General features: G+C 39.1%; 1 protein-coding gene across 1 annotated transcript in view; it reads left to right on the plus strand.

Annotated features, from left to right (window-relative positions):
- LOC103913983 (serine/threonine-protein kinase TNNI3K) overlaps window positions 1-18,649 on the plus strand; it is a 96,497-nt gene that overhangs the window by 35,341 nt on the left and 42,507 nt on the right. The window contains exons 13-17 of the mRNA XM_009320586.1: window positions 625-681; window positions 1,735-1,827; window positions 1,913-1,970; window positions 2,087-2,281; window positions 2,638-2,742. Coding sequence (XP_009318861.1) covers window positions 625-681; window positions 1,735-1,827; window positions 1,913-1,970; window positions 2,087-2,281; window positions 2,638-2,742 — 508 coding nt within the window. The remainder of the gene's footprint in view (window positions 1-624; window positions 682-1,734; window positions 1,828-1,912; window positions 1,971-2,086; window positions 2,282-2,637; window positions 2,743-18,649) is intronic.

The following is an 18,649-nucleotide window of genomic DNA, read 5'->3' on the forward strand; positions in this document are numbered from 1 at the left end:
ACCCTACAGTCAGCAGCAGAATCAATCTGCTTCCTACATTTCCAGCTCTGCAGAGTAGTTTGACCTGTTCCAGGTTTAGGTTTAGTATATCTCAAGTGTACTTAAATCTTCAGAGGACTAAGTTTATGTATGTATTGGAAATTTATTTTGGCAAGCAATTAACACACCCAGACAGATTTTTTAATGCTGATTGTTAAAAGGACTCAGCTCCCACTTAAGCAGAAAAACAAGAGATGAAATTTTTGGTACATGGAGAAAGCTGAGGTCTTTTGGAAAATCTAGTCAGTGAACTAAACAGTGCAATATGCTTGCAGCCCAATTGTCAGAATTTGTGAATCTGGTCTGAGTTCCTTTGCAGAATCTAGCTGATATAAAAGGCTACGTTGGCCTTCTTTAATACCAGTGAAAATCAGTATTGTTCTACAGCATTTAGTAAAGCTATATCCAAATTACTTTCAGGAACGCAGCAATATAATGTCACAATCATATGTGTTTGTGTGCTTATGCGTATTTTCACCCCTTTATTTTTCATTCTTTAAGCAATCATTGCCTCATTAATTTATCAGTACAGATGCTTATACCGTCTTTGAATTCCATAAAATTCATTCTGTTCTTTTATTTCAGATGGTTCCTATGTGTCAGTCCCATCCCCTCTAGGAAAGATTAAAAGCATGACTAAAGGTATTCTCAATGGCAAGGGAAAACTTGAACTTTTATGGTCTTTTTACCCAAAGTGTTTGTCAGCCTAAACATACTATGCAAGATTCATTATTCCTGGAACTTTCATTGTTCAGAAATTTAATGATGTGCATAAGCAGTAGCTATATTTTCCTAGAATAATTTTAGGAAACAATATACTTTTAGCTTTGTTGCTCAGCATCATGATAATTCCTGTATTTATCTTATTTTCATTTACTTTAAAATATATTTTTATTTCTTTGGAGAAAAGTATGTGATTGTGAATTAGTACTAATGAAATACACACATATCCATGAATGCAAACAAATATCATATTGAATTCCACTGTAAAATGGATTCCAATGTAAATGGATTATCTTTACAAGAAAAATTCTGTCCAAAAATAATTTGTGTTAACCTGAAACACATATAGATAAAACATTCAGAGGAATATTTGTACTTTAAAATATTTCATTTTTCGTGGTGCTTTCAATTTTCCACTTTGAATATTCACTCTGGATACAGTCAAATCCTTACATCCTTTACATAGCAGCATTGAAATATTCCATTTAGAAATATTCTGATAAACTTTATAGTAATAAACCAAAAAGATCAACAAGGTAGAGAAGTTTGCTAACTAAATTAAGTTGCAAAATTTAGATTTCACATGTCACTAAAGAGTCAGTCAGATCTGGAATAACAACTCCTGCATCAGTAATGAGCACTAGCTATACAGAAAAAAGGGAACCAATTCTCTGTATAAAGAATTTTATGCAACCATGACGTGATAGAGGCAGAATATGCTTATGGGACAGCATTCATCACTGGTAAGATTTTAAAGCCAAGAAAGCCCAAGGCAACCGTAGCATTGCAAGTACTTGTTATTGGGGTTTACTGTGGTTACTGAAAGAAAAGGGAATAGGATTACCAGTCAACCAATTTACAGGAGGAAAATCAACTTTTACTGTGCAACAGTTTTGTGAAGTTAAATGCTTATATTCTGTCCTTCTCCATGACCCCACATTTTACAAATAGGATAAATGTTTTCTTTTGCAGAAAAGGCAGATGTTCTTCTCCTCCGTGCTGGTTTGCCATCACATTTCCATCTTCAGCTCTCTGAAATAGAGTTCCATGAGATTATCGGCTCAGGTACCAGAAATAAGAATGCATCTGTTTTAAATGTCTGACGTTGACAATAAATATCTTTGTGGTTATTTATTTTAAACCATTTTAGGGTCTTTTGGAAAAGTATATAAGGGACGATGCAGAAATAAAATTGTCGCAATCAAACGGTAAGTTTATCAGACTTTTCCATCTTGTTTTGGTTAATGACCTAGTTTGAAGCATTAAAAAAAACCATATTTTATTATATTTTTGCCTTACTGTTTTCTCTCATGTAAATTCTAAGCTATCGAGCCAATACCTACTGCTCCAAATCTGACGTGGACATGTTCTGTCGTGAAGTTTCTATTCTCTGCCGATTGAATCATCCATGTGTCATCCAGTTTGTGGGAGCTTGCTTAGATGACCCAAGTCAGTTTGCTATAGTCACTCAGTATATTTCTGGAGGATCGCTCTTCTCCCTGCTTCATGAACAGAAGAGGTATTCTGCTCGTTCTCTGCTTGGGCCTGTGGTACAGAATTCAGAAGACCAGTAAACTTATGCTGATGTAAATGTTATTCATTTCAGTAAACAACAATAGAGAAAGGAACACACTAGAAAAATTTTAGCTTTCATTCAGATTATTGGGTGTCCAAGGGAAATTAATAAGTAATCACAAAATTGTTATTTAGTCATTATTTTACATTATATACATTTACATTACATAGATTATATAACATTATTTTGTATTTAAAACAATTTTAAAGGTTCCATGATTTACAGATAAAAATAATTTACAGATAATTCTTGTCTGTTTATTAACTTTGAGTAATATTATATTTTTTTTCAAAATATAGAACTCTTGATCTGCAGTCTAAATTAATCATTGCTGTAGATGTTGCCAAAGGCATGGAGTACCTCCACAATCTTACACAACCAATCATACATCGTGATTTGAACAGGTAAGTTTCTTTCTTTATCCTAAAAATTCAGGGAATATGAAGCCTCAAAGCAACAATGATGGTCTGCAGTCTCATCTGTATTTGCAGACCCTTGTAACTGTGCGGGATCTCATTAACACTGATGGAGCTTTGAGGAGGGTCTGCTTGCATCAGTTGGACTGGGGAATTGGGGCACGATGCTTTCACATTCACTGGAGACTTTAATACATTTTAGTTGAATGACTTGACAGACGGTAGTCAACGTCATGCTTATAATAATTTCACTGACAGATATCTGAAATTTACAAAATATTTATACCCTATTTGCATACATTAGTCCTGTGGGATAGCCTTTTTACAACTTATGTGATGTAGTATATTTCCCCAGTATAATTATTTTAATCCAAAACTTTAATTAATTCATTTCACCTACTTTTGCCCCTTTAAGAATCAAGTGCCTAATTTAAACTAGTCACTACTGCCCCTAAGGTCAATGCAGAAATGTGAAAAGACATCCAGAAGGCAACCCCTCCCGTTTGTTTTAGGTGCCTGTCTTGAAAAGGGAGGAACCTTGGATGAGCCTGTTCTTGTTACAGAGAGGGGAGCAGCCACCTACTTTAGACTAAGTGCCTAATGCTGACACTCATAGAGGTATGGTAGGTAAATCCCAGCCCGGGGGTCAGCTGACAGTGCCACTGGCAAAGAAGTAGGAGAGAGTCTACATGAGTCGGTTATCCAGATTTCCTTCTGGAAGTGAAACTGGCCTGAAAAAACTCAGAGCTTTTATACAAACCGCTATGAGTCACCTTTGCTGAACTGTAATTGTCATTAAAGGACGCAACTGCTAAAAACTAGTATTTTCTCGCATCTGGCCCACCAACATTCAGTCTTTGTTAGAAGCAGAAAACATCTTCTCTACTGAACGGAATTTTTTTGTGTCATGTCTACATCAGAAATCGCTCAGACCAGCCATTCTGCACTAACTTGTGCTTTGGACGGGGACTAACCAAAATTGCCTGTAAATGTACTTAAAGAGAAGCAAGCAGGTGAAGAAAGTTAGTGCTGAATAGCTGTTGCACTTTTTAGCCGCAGTAGTTTGCTTGGAAACAGCTCCTTCATATCTACGAGCACTGTGACAAGAAAGCTGCTACAGAAAGAATTCTTAAAAAGCAGGATGAAGTGAGTTACCAAATGGGTTTTCTTCAGTGTCAGACATACACCTCTTCATTTTCCACTAGCTTAACTACTTGTTTTTAAAAAAATTACAGAAATGTTCATTTTGTTTATATCACAAGTGCCTGGGCCTATAGAGTTTTGGTGATATAATAAATAACATCTTCTGGCATCTTGCTGCAAGTTTTCATTTCCTAGTGACACTGATAGCTGCAGTGAAAGATTCCTTATGAAAGACACTCATTCTTTCGGAAAAAGGAGCTGGGTTTTTCCCTTTGCTAGGTGAAGAAGTAAACTGGTTGTGAGACTATGCCCAGTTCAGGGTTCTGGTATGAAATTCTGAAAAAATATGAGGCAGCAGCAATTTTCTGGACATTGTTGTTGGCATCTCCAAGAGAACAGCATGGCTTGCACCCGTGAAAAGTCCTGTTTTCTTGCTCCAAGTGTACCTACACTGACAGCTCTACAAAGGACACCTATGAAGGGAGGGACTTCAAATGTAGTATTTGTCCTTTATAAACGGGAGGTTTCTTGGGATTTGAAGCATAACAAGGACACAGTGTGTGTATATATAAGACCAGTCATAGGGATGCAAGCTGAAGCCCACCAAACTCAGTGTCCTGTCTCTGGCAGCGGCCCATAGTGACAAATTTGAGAGCCCGGCATGTATATAATGATAATATCTTGAATTCTCTCTCAGTGCCCAAAAACTTTGGGTTCAAAAGGGTACTTTCAAAAATGAGTACCTGCTCTTGAAGTCATTTTTTAAACGAAAGAATAACTCTATTTGTGGTTATGAAAAAAAAAATATCCTTGCAGACTGAAGAAGAAAATCAGATCACTAATGCAAAACAAACTGCACATTTCTTTATTTTAGTCTGAAAAATGCAGTCTACAAACCATATCACTTCAAGCCAGTCTTCTGGGATTTATGTGCCCTAGGTTAGCAATATTGGCACAAATTCGGCTTTATACTCTGACTGCAAATTTTAGCACACTTTGCTTTATTCATCTACGTATGACTGCATCCATCTGCTCATATTAAAACTGCTACAAGCACATAAAAATGGCTACTGTTAACCACTGCCAATTACATAGCCAATGACTTTATTTAAATGTGCAGATATGGTGTTTCTCTATGGATATGATAAATGTATGATCTTTAGAAGAATATTGCTGACATGATATATTCATCTGTGTATATTGACTATATGGAGGGTTAATCTTAAGTATATTAATATAAGCCATACTCTGCAATTTTACTGTAGCAGAGCTACATAAAGTTTGTCTGTTGAAGAGTATTGTAAATGCACTTTGGATTGACTAAATACTTTCAAAAACCATGTCACTTACCAAAATTCTTTTAGCCTAAGAAAGCCTGAACCCACATTTCAGAGGCCTTTGAAATACCTCATTTTGACATTTTAAATTCTCTTTTTTATTCTTCCTAGTTTTTTTAGTTTTTTAATTCTAATTCAAATTCAAAGTTTTTAAAATATAATTCCACTTATCAAATAAATCTCAAAAAATAAAAATGAAAAAATGAATGTTTCTTCATCATATGAACAAGTAAAATTTTGTGGACAAGAAATGTCTGTTCCCCACTTTTTAATCAATAATATTAAGCTCCATAAAATGTTCTGAGTCAAAGCAAAATGAAACAGTTCATTAAAATCACTTATTCAGACAGTTCCATTAATTAGCAGGAGATATTAGGACAGTCAAACTCTTAAGCGCAATTCAAATTCTCTTCTAACACATTTTGAACTAATCACAACTCTTCATCGGGTGATTAGATTGCAAAGCTTTGCAGTAACCACTTCTAAGTGATTCGGGAGGAATTCAGGATTCAGGGAAATCTTAGAAGGGAAAGCGCAAAGTGTGTATTCTTGACTACATTTGTGAGTGATGCCTGCCTGCAGCACAAGCTGTCAGTGCAGCGCTGATCCCGTGGGAATCCTCCTCCTGAGCAGCGTTAGGGCTCTCTGCAGCGTGATCGGGCAGGCAGAGATGCCTCAGCTCCCACCTTCACCTGCAGAGCCAAGGTGGGCAGCAACCGCTCCCCAAAAAGCCCTGTGCTCTCCGCTCTGCAGCACCCCACCTGCCCTGGCAGCAGCGGCCACAGGGAACCCCGGGGATCGGTGGGGTGGGGGATTCCCCCTCTGCAGCCATCGGCTGCTCCTGACCAGGCGGTGCTTCGCTGCAGCAGATGTTGCACCTCTTGATCCCCTTACAGCTTCGCGTGTTCCCCTCACGACTGGCAGTGAGATGTCTGGTCTCTAATTTCCCGGTGTGTTACTGGTGCCTTAGACTGTTGTTTTCTAGTCTTTAGGGGTATATCCTGAATTAAGTCAGCTTTTGATAATGTCAACTAAGGCTTCTTCAGTTTCTGTCTCCCAGTCTCGCTATTTTTCCTCAATGCAGAGTATGCTTGGTCCTGACACCTTGTCATTATAAAGACTCTCTAATTTTTTAATTACTGAAATGATGATATGCTGAACATTTAATTCATTGGTTTCTGTCCTTGTTGATTGGATTTCCCACACAGGCAAACACTTTATTCTATTGTCCTGGGAGGATGGATACAAATACTTGTTTAATCTGTTTCGTTTTTTTTTTAATTTTCCATTTGAGAATTCTCAGTTTATTTTCAGCATAGCACTGTGCTTTCAAATAACACCTTGTCATTTTCTTACATTACTTCTTTTCCTTTTCTTTGTTTTGCCTTTTTTACTTTAAATATTTTCCCATAAGCTGTTTCTTGGTTTATTTGGCCCATGTGTTACAGATAAAAGCATCTCTGATTGGATCACTTTTAAGAGCTAAACTCTAGTGCAGGTCAGTGCACTCATTCAGTTTCTTTGGTAATACCTGAGTGGAAGCACCGAGTCCTTGGTGTATGCGGAGAAAATCTGTTCTTGTTTTTCTAGCTATGAAAATAGTCTCAGCGTGTGCATATTCCAGTGAAGGGTGGTGAAATACCTAACTTGTGTTAGGATTGTGAGATTTTAGATGAAAATGCCTCCTTTTGCTAAAGACAAAACATGATTCTTAGTTCTGCTAACCCTTTAATGCAAAAGGCACATCATTCGAACTGGGGATGGTTGGGCTTTCCTCTCACACAGCATAGCTACACACTGCTTTGAACAAACAACTTTCTGCCTTTGACTGTCATCTCTTCTGCTTTTACAAGGCATCCCTTGTAAGTCCTGAGTATTGAGATGGACATTCAGGTCTCCAGTTTTGGCCTAAGTCAGGATTGCTGAAAGTTTCTAACTAGATTTCTTTACTGTTTTGGCAAATGGATCTTAGCCCATCTTGGACAACAAGGTCTGGATTAAGAGCAAAGAGAAACTGCTGATATTACAAACTTTCAGTGCATTAAATTGTGAGGAAAAGCTTGGCACTGGGCAGAGCTTTTCTACATTAACCTTTCTTTCTCAAAAAAAAAAAAAACCAACACCCTAGCTGTTGGTAACAGTGACATGGCTCCACCAGTCCTAGAAGCTTTGGGAAACGTTGCAGAAAAAAAGCTGTTTAGGCCAGACCTTATTAGTGGGTGTCCAGTTTTTAAAGTATAGGGTGGATTCACTATGATTTGTTGTGCAGAAAGCAACCTGCATCTCGACCTACTAAAAAGACAGGCTGGAAGAATGTCTTCTTACTACCTCTTTTTTTTTTCCATGATTGTACTTGCCTCATTTCTCCATTGCTACCATCCATGTCCACCGCCTGTTCTCCTCCTTACAGTCAAGGTTCCCTTCTCCTCACCCCACTGGCTCTGACTTCACACATCCTCCACTTCATCAGTGAATCTCCTTCATATACCTGCATCCCTTCACAGGTTCCTTTTGGGCCACCAAACTGCGGAGCTCAGAGGAAGACGCTTTCTTTTGAAGATGTAGTTCTTGCCTCAGTCGTGATGCAAGCCAAGAGCCCCATGCCTGAATGCTGCAGTCTGTGTAACTGTTTTAGGACAGCAAAGATCCAGACCTAATGGTTCAGCTTTATGCCTTGTCACTACTGGCTGTTAGAAAAATAGAGCTGCACTGAAGGATTTTAAATAACGTCTTCCACAAAAGAAAACCCAAAACAGTATCTCACTAGAGAGCCAAAAAGCATATCATTGCCTCACAGAACTTTTACCAGATCATATTTGTCAGGGTCAAAAGATAATTTGCTATGACATCAGTGTGGTTGATGTGTGGTGCTGAGAGTAGCTTGACTTCTGAAAGTTTTTATTGTGAGAGCAGAAGTCGTGTTTTCAGCATGAGTCCCAGTCTGCCCACAGGCACAATTATCAGATGAAAATCTTTACGACAACTGAAGAGAAAGACCAACAGTGAAATTCTGACCCTCTTGTGTTAAGTTTTGCCAGTGGCTTCACAGGAGCCTTAAATATTTTACCTTAAATTTTCTACCTTAAATTTTCACATAGCTTGTAACCCTCTTTGTGAGTTCTGAAATCTAATGCAATGCATATAATGCATTAATTAAATCTGCAATATGGCTTGACAGAACAGAGAAGAAAATGAATCTTTCATGTGTCTACCCTGGAAAAAGGGTTATCCTTCCATTTTGAGAATAATTGGGAGTTTTATTTTGCTTTCCAGTTCTGGAAAAAGAAGTTCTGACAGCTATCAGCAATGGTGACATGTATCAGCTTATTACTACTTATACCGTAGTGAGGGATTGTAGCCACAATGATTATAGCACTTTAATAAAAAAGACACCATTTTAGTATCAATTTAATTTAAGCTATAACAGCTGAACATGGTTGGACCAAGCCTTTGAGCAACTAACCTTCATTTGATGGCTCTAACTATCTGTAAAAGTTTCTGAGAGCTGGCTCAGTGAGAAAGATGAGAGGATGGAAGCCTGGTGGTAATGGGGATGGTGTCTGCAACTCCTCTTTGTTATAAAATCCCTTATGAAATCTTAAAATAGCAGTTGCCTTTCATTAAACCTACAGTGTGTTAAAGGTAGAAGGATCTTTTCATGGCCCTGTTATCTGTGAAAGGGACACCACTGAATGCGCTTTGCCTGTCTTGCCCTGAGAGGGAGAAGCCCTTGCATCTGGCAGGCCCGCAGAACTACTTGCTTTTGTAAAAGCCAGGATGATTACACACTTCTGATTCTTTTCTCGTTTTTCTCCATGGTTTCATGAAGAGAATGATGCTTGGCCTCACCATTTCAAACTGTGTGTGGCCTTAACAGAAGACAATTAATTTCTGATTCTGCTGAACTCATTATTAACCTTCTGTCAGCTCAGATCAAATCAGATTTATCTTGCTGTATTTCTCAAAACAGAGGCTTAAGAGTTCCTTTCTCATCTGTGGTTTTCAAATTTCCAAGTGCCATTGAGGCAATAATAGCATTTTTGAGAGGTACTTTCCAAGCCTTATTTCTGTGGGTTATATTTTTTAGTTTAGAAAAGAAAAATTAGTAACTGTAGTGTTCACTGGTGGTACCAGACTGACAAAACTCTTCCAGAGACTACCTCCTGCTTTCAGATATGTCCATACACTCAGCACCAAGATGGGCATTTCGGCATTGTTTTGTCAGAAAGACTTATGCATGCCATGCATAGAAAGGGTCTGTTTATTGATTTCTCAGCTTCTCCACAAAAACCGTCAAGCCAGGTCTTGACTATATGTATTGTCAAGTTGGGTTTATTCAAGGTCTATACAATCCTTGAGTAGATTGAAGTTGAAGCTAGAGCTCAATACATTTTATTCACATTGAGAAATGGTGATAATTTTTGTCCCTACTGACAGAGGTCAAATTTGAACCAAGACCACAGAAAAGTCTGTAGTTTTGATTGATTCGTGTGCCTACATTCAACCCAGGGTACAGCCTTCAAGAGTCTCTCTAGTTTAGCCTTGCGTTTGATGAATATTTTCATTTGCCATCTGGTGGGGGTCTCAAAACAATTCCACATGTCATACTCAAATCACTTAAATATTTTGATGCAAAGTATATATGGGAGCTAAAATCACATTAAATGTAAACTAAAAGAGTCATGGCTACATTGTATGAACCCACTACACTTTTATGATTAAATTTATCATCCCAAGGTTTGGGTTTAGATGAAGCTAGAAATCTTGAAGACAGTGATTTGTGGGAGTCCTGGTTGGGAGAGCTTAAATTTTTTCTGTCCTAAAAACTGTTGCCTGGTGAAATATGTGTTCCTCACTTGACTGTTCTTGCTCATATCTACAGCTCTAATATGGGCAAGTTATGCTTTTTTGTTGAGACCATCAACATTACTTGCATTTTCCCTTCATCATGTAAGCCATCGACAACTTTTTCATTTCTTTTTTTCATATACTTTTCACTCTCCTGAATTTACTTGAATCAGTCAACATTTTGATAAATATCATGTAAGCATTGTTGTATCCACATTTGTACACTTTTATGTTGTAATTTGCTCAGCCCTTCAAAAGCCATGAGCCATGAAGGCATAGTGACTGGTGTATGAAAACCTTGATCTTCAGAGTTACTGGAAGCTTTTGACCTAGCTAAAGCATTTTGTGAATCTTTCCCCACATTCCCAGTTTGTTTGAAAATCTGCATTTGTGATGCTAATTTCTAAAAGCCTTGCTCTTTATTTATTGCATGCAACTGGCGTTTTTCTGCTTCCTCTTGTGTGTTCTTTGCTGAAAATGAAATCAATTGCAATAGCTTCCTTGAATCAGGAAATCAATTTTCAATAGATTCTATATACACTTTTCCTGCTAAATGATACTTTGCAATAGGCAAAAGATATTTTGCCTGCATGATCATGATCTATATTCTTGTACTGCATCTTGGATATATGTCTTTCACTAGCAAATATTTAAATAGCATGTATTTTGTCTTTGTCCCTAAGCTTGATTCTATCCAACTTTTATAGAGCTGTAAAAGATTGTAAACGTGGCAATAGCTCGTTTTTCCAGTTAGTTTTAAAGGTTTCCTCTCTCATTAAATTTCCGTACCAAGTACAGAACCTCCTCTTTTCTCTAGAAAGTGTGACAGTAATTGAACAGTGTCTTGCTGTTTCAGCTAGATATCCAGCTAGACCTAGTTAAGCGTGGAAGTGGGGAGATGTTATTCCAGCTCTTTTCAGCTTTTCTGGTTGCTAGCATCTATGGCAGATGTCTCATCCCTGCAGCAATATGGATTTGCATTCTGTGATAGTATCACAGTGGTTTGAAAAACAGATGAATTAGTGTGTAAAAACTCAGGATTTCCTTTTTCTCCTAGAAAAAGTGATACTCACCACACTTCAGCCTGTTTCTGAGCTGCCTGTAAAAGTACAGCTGATTCATAAATTGTGGATCTGTTAGGATAGAAGACTAGTGCAGTCGCACTGTGCAGGATATGAGGGACCACATCCCTGTGCAGAGCTGGTCCTGCTCAGAGAAGCCTGTGTGCAAAAATGTGCTCGCAGCAGCGGCTCTGTTGCGTGGCTCTCACTCTCCTAACCAGCCACATTTAAAGATATTTTAACTCCTCTTAGGCATGTAGAGCCTTCCCTGCTGATTAGCGTCACAGATACCATCTAAATAATCCCAATTTGCTCTGCATTGCGCTGCATCACTACTTCAGTGTTACTGACTTCACAAAATCTTGACGTACTTGAGCTGATCTTTCCAAATTGGGGTAAATGTAATGTTTTGTTTAGAACACACACACTGAGTTCCTTTTTCACTTGGCTGCTGGCTGTGCTTCATCTTGATCAAACATAGAAACAAACAAAGAAAATAATCAAAGCTTCGGTTTTGTTAATTCCTGGTATCTGTTCTTCATAAGTTTGCCTTCGATTTTCCATTTTATGTACTTACTACAAAGTCTCTCCCAGGAAACTGAGATCCATAAAGCTTTTTCAAAGTTTGAAAGAAAAGCTTACATCTCCAGACATCCTTCTAGCATAATAATGAATTTCAATCCATTGTTACTGTTCTGTCACAATAAATGGATTTTATTGAGCCCTTTTAGAGAGCCCAGAAATAAATGTTAGCTGTACTGTACATCCTGAACTATAACCACACTCGCTCTTCACTGAGCATATGTTTACTTCTTTTCGTGGTGACTGATAGAGTGCTGCCTGCCTCTGCCTTTGTAATGGTTGTTTTAAAATCACAAATTCAGAAAGGCACACATCCCACCAAAACCAGTGTGCTTCAGCTTCCGTCGTCTGAGGAAATCGGTTCTCAGACTGTCTTCAGGTCATTTATAAGACCCGCCTTTGTCCCTTGCACCCTGCCTGTCCTGGGGAACCCTCCAGCCAAGCAGCCTGATCAGGCCACGCCAGTGTCTTCTCCCCAGTGTGTGAGACAGTCCTGTGTTTCCCTGCCCGATGAAGGGAGTGTTGGTGATGCCGGGTTTTGGAGCAGGGGAGGGCACAGCTGAGGAAAGCATCCTTTGTACGTACCTTTGACTTCAGGTCCCTACTCAGTGGCACTGATTTGGCAGCACCAGGCTTCTCCTGCTCTCTGCTGTTCCCGGTGCCACCATTTTTCCCCAGGAATCACCCTTCTCGTGAGCTGCACCTGGACAGGGGCCCAGGAGAGAGGCTGCTGCCTTATGTCGCATCAAGATTTGAGAGAGTGCCCCAGCTTCAGGACAGTGTGAATGGGAGTCCCGACTGGGGCATCCTTCATGTTAGGAGGTTTTCTTTGGAGCGTTTCCTCTTAAAACAAAAACAAATACAAAAAAACCAGCCATGAAGTACCTGCGTCTTCATGTCAGCCACAGGCTCCTCTTCCTTTTGCTGTGTCTCCCTACATGAAAAAGGGTATGTAACCACCCATTAAAATGCTTCCTTCCAGGTTTGGTCACAGCCACATGTCTACCTGGAATAAAAATTAGTGAAGCCATCAGAAAAGTAGACGAGGATAAAGAGGAGCAATCTCATTCCCTACAGCCACACAAAGGAGAAGCAGCCTCTGTGTTTCTGGCTAGTGTATGATCCCAGGATCAGACAGGGGAGCAGGCAGGAGGGAAAGGAAGAGAGGGAAGGCCAAGAGACAGTGTCCTGACTGGAGGAAAATATGACCCTGTTGTGGATGGTAGGAAAGCAAAGAGCTGCTTTGGAATGCAAATGCATACATGCCTCCCCGCAGGTGTAGACAGGCATGACTTTCTCTGTCTCTGCGTTGAGGTTGCTGGAAATGAAGAATGCCCGTGGCGCTCTGTCTGAGCCAAGCGGTTTGCTGACAGGGCAGAGTGTACTGAACACAGCATTGTACCGACACACACACAGCCCCAGCACCAGCCCATCTCCCAAAGGGAAAATAACATCTGTCTGCATCTGCCTGGAGAGGTGCTGCTCTGGAGCAGACTGACAGAGGCGCTTGCCACGGGATTCCCTCCATGGGCCTTATTGAGCCACCCTGCCAGAGCGTCCCCAATTCAGTCACATCCTCTGTCTCGAGTCCTGAATGCAGCTGAGAAATCATCACTCGGCTCAGGCCTTATCTCAGCATTTTGAGGAATTACATTTATGTTTATGGTGCACCAATCTTCTAGTTTGTATATTTCTATAAAGAGAAGAGAGAGCAGAGAATCATAGCAAGGGTTTTAAGTCAGGATGTGTTGTGTTAAACGATTAAATCTGTATTTCTACATCTGAACAAGCACCACAGTTAGGAGAGGTGTTGAAAACCTCAATTTGCAGGAAGCTCAGTGGGACTCCTGTACATGAGTCAAAGGACAGGTACTGGCTACACACAGTCTGGTAACACGTGATTCAGAAACACTGCTCAGGGTTTGCAAGGGCAGCACAGAAATGTTTTTAACTGTTTTGAAAGCCAGAGTCTTTAATGTGAAGACTGTTCTGCTCACATGTATATGCTTTTGCAGAAAAAAAGTCAATATTACAAGAAAAGTAATTTGGATGCTGACGAAAGCAATAAGTACTATGGCTCACATCAGAAGTTTGTACAGAGTAATATCCCCTGGAATCAATGCCCATTGCAGGATACAACCATTTATAATTTCGCGCTGATGTTGCAATAATCCGCTGCAAGGTTAAGAATAAAGAACCTCAGAAGCTGTAAATAGAGTGAAGTGAATCAGATCACCTTTTAGTCTAACTAGAAGCTATCCTTACTTGAAAACTATTACCCTTATTTTTTTGCAATTTACTGACCTCAAACTATGGTTTTCCAAACCCTCATATCTTACAGTTCAGCTTCTTTTCTAAAAAAACTTCAATTGAGAGTGTCATGTTGAACAAGACATGAACTTGAAATAATTCTGAAGAGTGGAAAACATACTTAAATTCAAAATACTCTGTTTCTACACAGCCAGGAATGAAAGTATATCATTTTTCTCATATGGGGGGTATTTTTCAAACACCGTGCTTAGTCTCTTGTTCATCCCGCTCTGCAAATAATAAAACCAAAAAGAAACATTTAAGTCATCACTCAGCTTAGGACTACGAGACATTATGTAAGTCAACAAACCCAGTCCTCTGGTGTTAGAACCAACCATTTCAGAGTTTGGTATGTATAATGTGGGCCATAACTTTGGTTGACTAGTGCATAAATTTCAGCTGGAACACCACTATGTATTCAAGACTTTAAGGAACAGATAATCTATCAATCTTTTTATAGCTTACCTTCACTTTAAAAATGAAGTTAAACTTTTAAAAGTTGCAGGTGTCCTAGATCTACCAACAGCTATCGACTGGCCTCTTCACCTTCTCTTGGATTATTATAGGACTTTTATTCTCTTAATGTAAAGTAGGTGCCTTCTAAAACCACTGTGTTCTCTCTCTTTAGCCAAGCTTTGCATTTTTTGTCCTAGTGACGACAGTGTAGGTGCTCACCTTAGTTTTTAGCCACTGTAAACCCTAATTCCAATTCGAAGTCACTGTTGTGAGTATGGCTTATGTTCCTAACTCCTTAGTGACCTCAATTTTGTTATATTAAATAAATGTTATGTGTTTGTGTTCAGTTTTCCAAATTATAAACAACCCCATCAAACCTTGTGAACGTGAGTCGCACCAGGAGTTTTCCCAAGTGAAAGTCCTGTAGTTCAGGTGGATGGCAATGTGAAAATCCTAAGAATGCAACTGTCTTTCTTTATGGTGCATAAGAAAACTATGGTTATGGAATATTTCAAGCAGTAGTGCACAGACTGCACCAAGATTCTATTACACTGAATGCACCCTTTCAGTTTTGAGAAAAACCTCTGAAATCACTGGCCTGGCATTTCCAGCCTGCAGAACCGAGAGAGAGAAGCTGATTCTTTGTTGTTGGTTAGCTACCTTCTGAAAAGTGCTCATATTTGCTACACTGGCATGAAAAGGAGAGTCTTTCTATAGCCAGTTCTGAGCATGAGTAGCTAAATTTCATTTGTATATCAGGAGGGAACACTTCAGTTCTGATAACTATATGCTGTCAAATGTGTTGGCATTGTAGCAAAGTGACACATCGTTTTGTATAGTCAATATAGCATGAAGAAGAGGAGCAGGAAATAAGTGCATTTGAAAGGCATATATGGATCCACAGAAGGAAAAGCCCATATGTGTATAAATATGCATACAGGTGTTTAATCAATGCTTGGGGAATTAATGAATTCCCTTAGCAAATCCCTCGTTTGTAGGGATGATGTAGTTTGTTGCATGAAGAGCTGCTTGCATGCTGAGAGATTAAAGGAAGGCCACTGGAAAGCTATGGTTAATAAAATCATAGAATAGTTAAGTTGGGAGGGACCTCCAAGATCATCTAGTCCAAAACCTTCCCCAAAGTTGGACTGACTTCAAAATGAAATGCCTATATGAAATGTAGTAATAGTATAAAAAGCTGGCTTCAAACCTGGCTTCAAATCTTTGGCAGAAGAATATTTCATTTCATATGGCAAAACCTACCAGTAGATTAGACTGAGCCCCTTACAAAACACACAAGAGAAGACATTTTGGACTAGATTCAATTTTGGACATTTTGATTGACAGAGCTTCAATCCTTTGCTTCTCTATCCCTCCATAAAGAAGTACCACGGAAGAGGAAGAACTGCTGCCAACAGCTTTAATTTCAAGTTCCACAGCCCAGTCAAAAGCCATGAAATGGGGACTGGTATTAGGAGAAAGGTAGATTTTCAAGATCAAGGTTTTGAAGATTCACTAAGCCACATTTGCAGTGTCACAGTGCTTGTAAAACCAGTAGTGTCTCCTAAATGGCCAGAGAACGTGTCTGTCTTGAGAGATGTAACCAAGAATGTCAAAGAAACTGATTTGATTTAATGCTCACTGCCATTCACTGGGGATTAAAAGACTGTGAGAGGGGGAAAGGGATCTCTCCTTTTTTTCTGTCTTTCTTATTCCTTTTTTGGTCCATAAGGATTGGACACATAAAAAATAAAGTAAGATTAAAAAAAGGATGTATACCTGATAAAGCCTGTTACTCCCAAATGGTTTAGTTCCACAACGTATTGACAAGCACAAGAAACATACAAAACTATCTTAATTTGTAGTGCTATGTAAGATAACAGAGTTGGCAAAAGGAAGTATTATCAACTCCAACATTTCCCATGCTTTGTAACTGTTTGCTCTTTTTCTCTGTACTTTTGGCAAAGTAAATCTAATTCGAATTATCTCTCCAGAATTAACATGTGCATTTAAGCTAAAACGAGTGTTGCCAAAGGGTATAATTGATCCGTATCACAGAGACCCACAATGAAAGAAAATTCAGAGATAATGTGGCATGCTTACAAACTGTGCATTGCATCCCCCTCTAGTGACCAGTCTCATATAAACCTTGGTAGGGCTGACTGGAAACTTTCCATCTGAAGTATTTTCATATATATATCAGAGAAGTTATGGGTTTGGTTTTCTTTTTTTCAGTAAGGCATGAAGTTTGTGGAAATTCTCCTGGGGGATTATTGAAATTTTCCTTTTTACATGCAGTTGTTTGATAGTTGAGGAATGTAGGCTCCTAGGATTTATCGTAAATTATAACGTAGGCCAGCTTAGAGGATAAATTCAGAATGGGACACTTCAGTCAGGTTATTTAGTTACTTACAGGGGAGAAAAGTCATTTTCTTTGCACAGCACATTATGAAATGTCTGCTTTCCATTTTAATTCAGGACAAAATCAAAAGTTGCAATCTTGAAAATTTCCAGAAATACCTGGGCTTATGTCCGAACCGGCTCTAATAAATTAGTTTATTTCCAAGGCCTTTGAGGCTTAATTTTTGGGGGACGTTAACCTAGTCTCTGTTTCTATGTTATCAATTTTCTGCAAATGCCTCCACCCCAGTGTCCTTTTGTTAATAATTCTAACACATATGCATATGCATCTTATGGATAAATCTGAGTGAGTAGCAGAAAATCAGCGAGAAGTCCTTGAACTTCTTGTCATTCTTGTGCTGTTGTGTTCTTCTTAGGTAGTTGTGTTGAGATAATGGGGTTTGAGAATATGATACAAAACATCTGGAGTCTTTATAAAATGGGTGTAAGTAGAAGATTGCCTGAAGGACTGTGTACATATTCTGCATGAGCTTTTTCGACTTTCCGACCACAGTCGACTAGAGGAATTTTGTTTTGTAGATCATTGTGGTGACATGTCAGTTGCAGATTTATTGTGCGTTACAAATTTAATGCGTGTGCTGGGCACATACAAGCTAAAAGCCTTCCAGAGAGGGCTACATTTTGGTAGTGTGGGTTATGTCATAACCGTTTAGAAGATTATGCCAGTACAGTCAAACAGCCTTTTGGCTCCTTCAATGTCAGAGCAAAGTAACTGTCTCACCAATGAGGAACGCGTCTTCTTTTTCCAAAACATATGATCTGGTTCAGCCACAATTCTTACCCCGAAGCAAGAATTTAAGGGAGTCGAATGTCCTGTGTTACGTGGGAGTTCAGGTCAGATCAATGCTGTAGTCCCTAAAGGCCATTGCAGATTTGTTCCCTGTTGTCTTTTTCTGAAATCCTCTTCTAGTCTTGTTTTAAATGTCACATTGTAAACTGGCTTCTGTCATTTCTCTTGGCAAATTTATTCTGGAAGAAAAACCCTGACTCTGAGTAAATAATTAATATTAGTTTGTTGCATTAGATTAATTAAAATTATCAATAATTCTGTGGTTCTGAAGTTATATATTAACATTGATTATGCCACCATCACGACCAACAGGTTTATTTATGTATATCATAGGCAGGCCAGGAGTAGAAATAAGAAGTGGTAGATTTTTGTTTAACCTCCCTTCATGTGGCTGGCCTTTGGCAAATCACAGCTCAGCCCAGATTTACATTTGCTACTGAGCTAGAAACTGCTGAAATAGGAATACCAATGAGGTAACTGTTTCTTAACACTGCTACCACCAAAAGAAGCTGTCTGAAGCTTCCAAATAAAGTTACTTGTCAGCTATTAAGTGCTACATCAAGCTGTTTTGCCAGAGGTTCGGACTCTGGCAAACAAGCCCCTCCAGGCTCATTTGGGAAAGCAGTGAGTGGGCTGCAATTTGCCCCTTAGATCTGAGCTCAGAAACAAGCAGAAACACTGCCAAGAATTACCCTGCCCTACTGCTGACCTTCGGAAGTCAAAATGCTTCCTAAGCTAATAGACATACAGCCGAAGCAAGACGTGGCTGTGCTCAAAGACACGATCCTCACTTCCAGATCTCATTAGTGGTCAGGCTTCTCGACTAGGGCAAGACTGTAGAGGAGAGAGCGGGATGAACGGTGGTGGGAACTGGATTGCTTGGTGAAGCAAAGAGCAGGCAGTGCAAAGATTATCAATACAAATACTCCCTCAGCTAAAATGAAAAC

This window comes from Pygoscelis adeliae, unplaced genomic scaffold, assembly GCF_000699105.1.
Source record: "Pygoscelis adeliae isolate BGI_AS28 unplaced genomic scaffold, ASM69910v1 Scaffold402, whole genome shotgun sequence".
NCBI lineage: Eukaryota > Metazoa > Chordata > Aves > Sphenisciformes > Spheniscidae > Pygoscelis > Pygoscelis adeliae.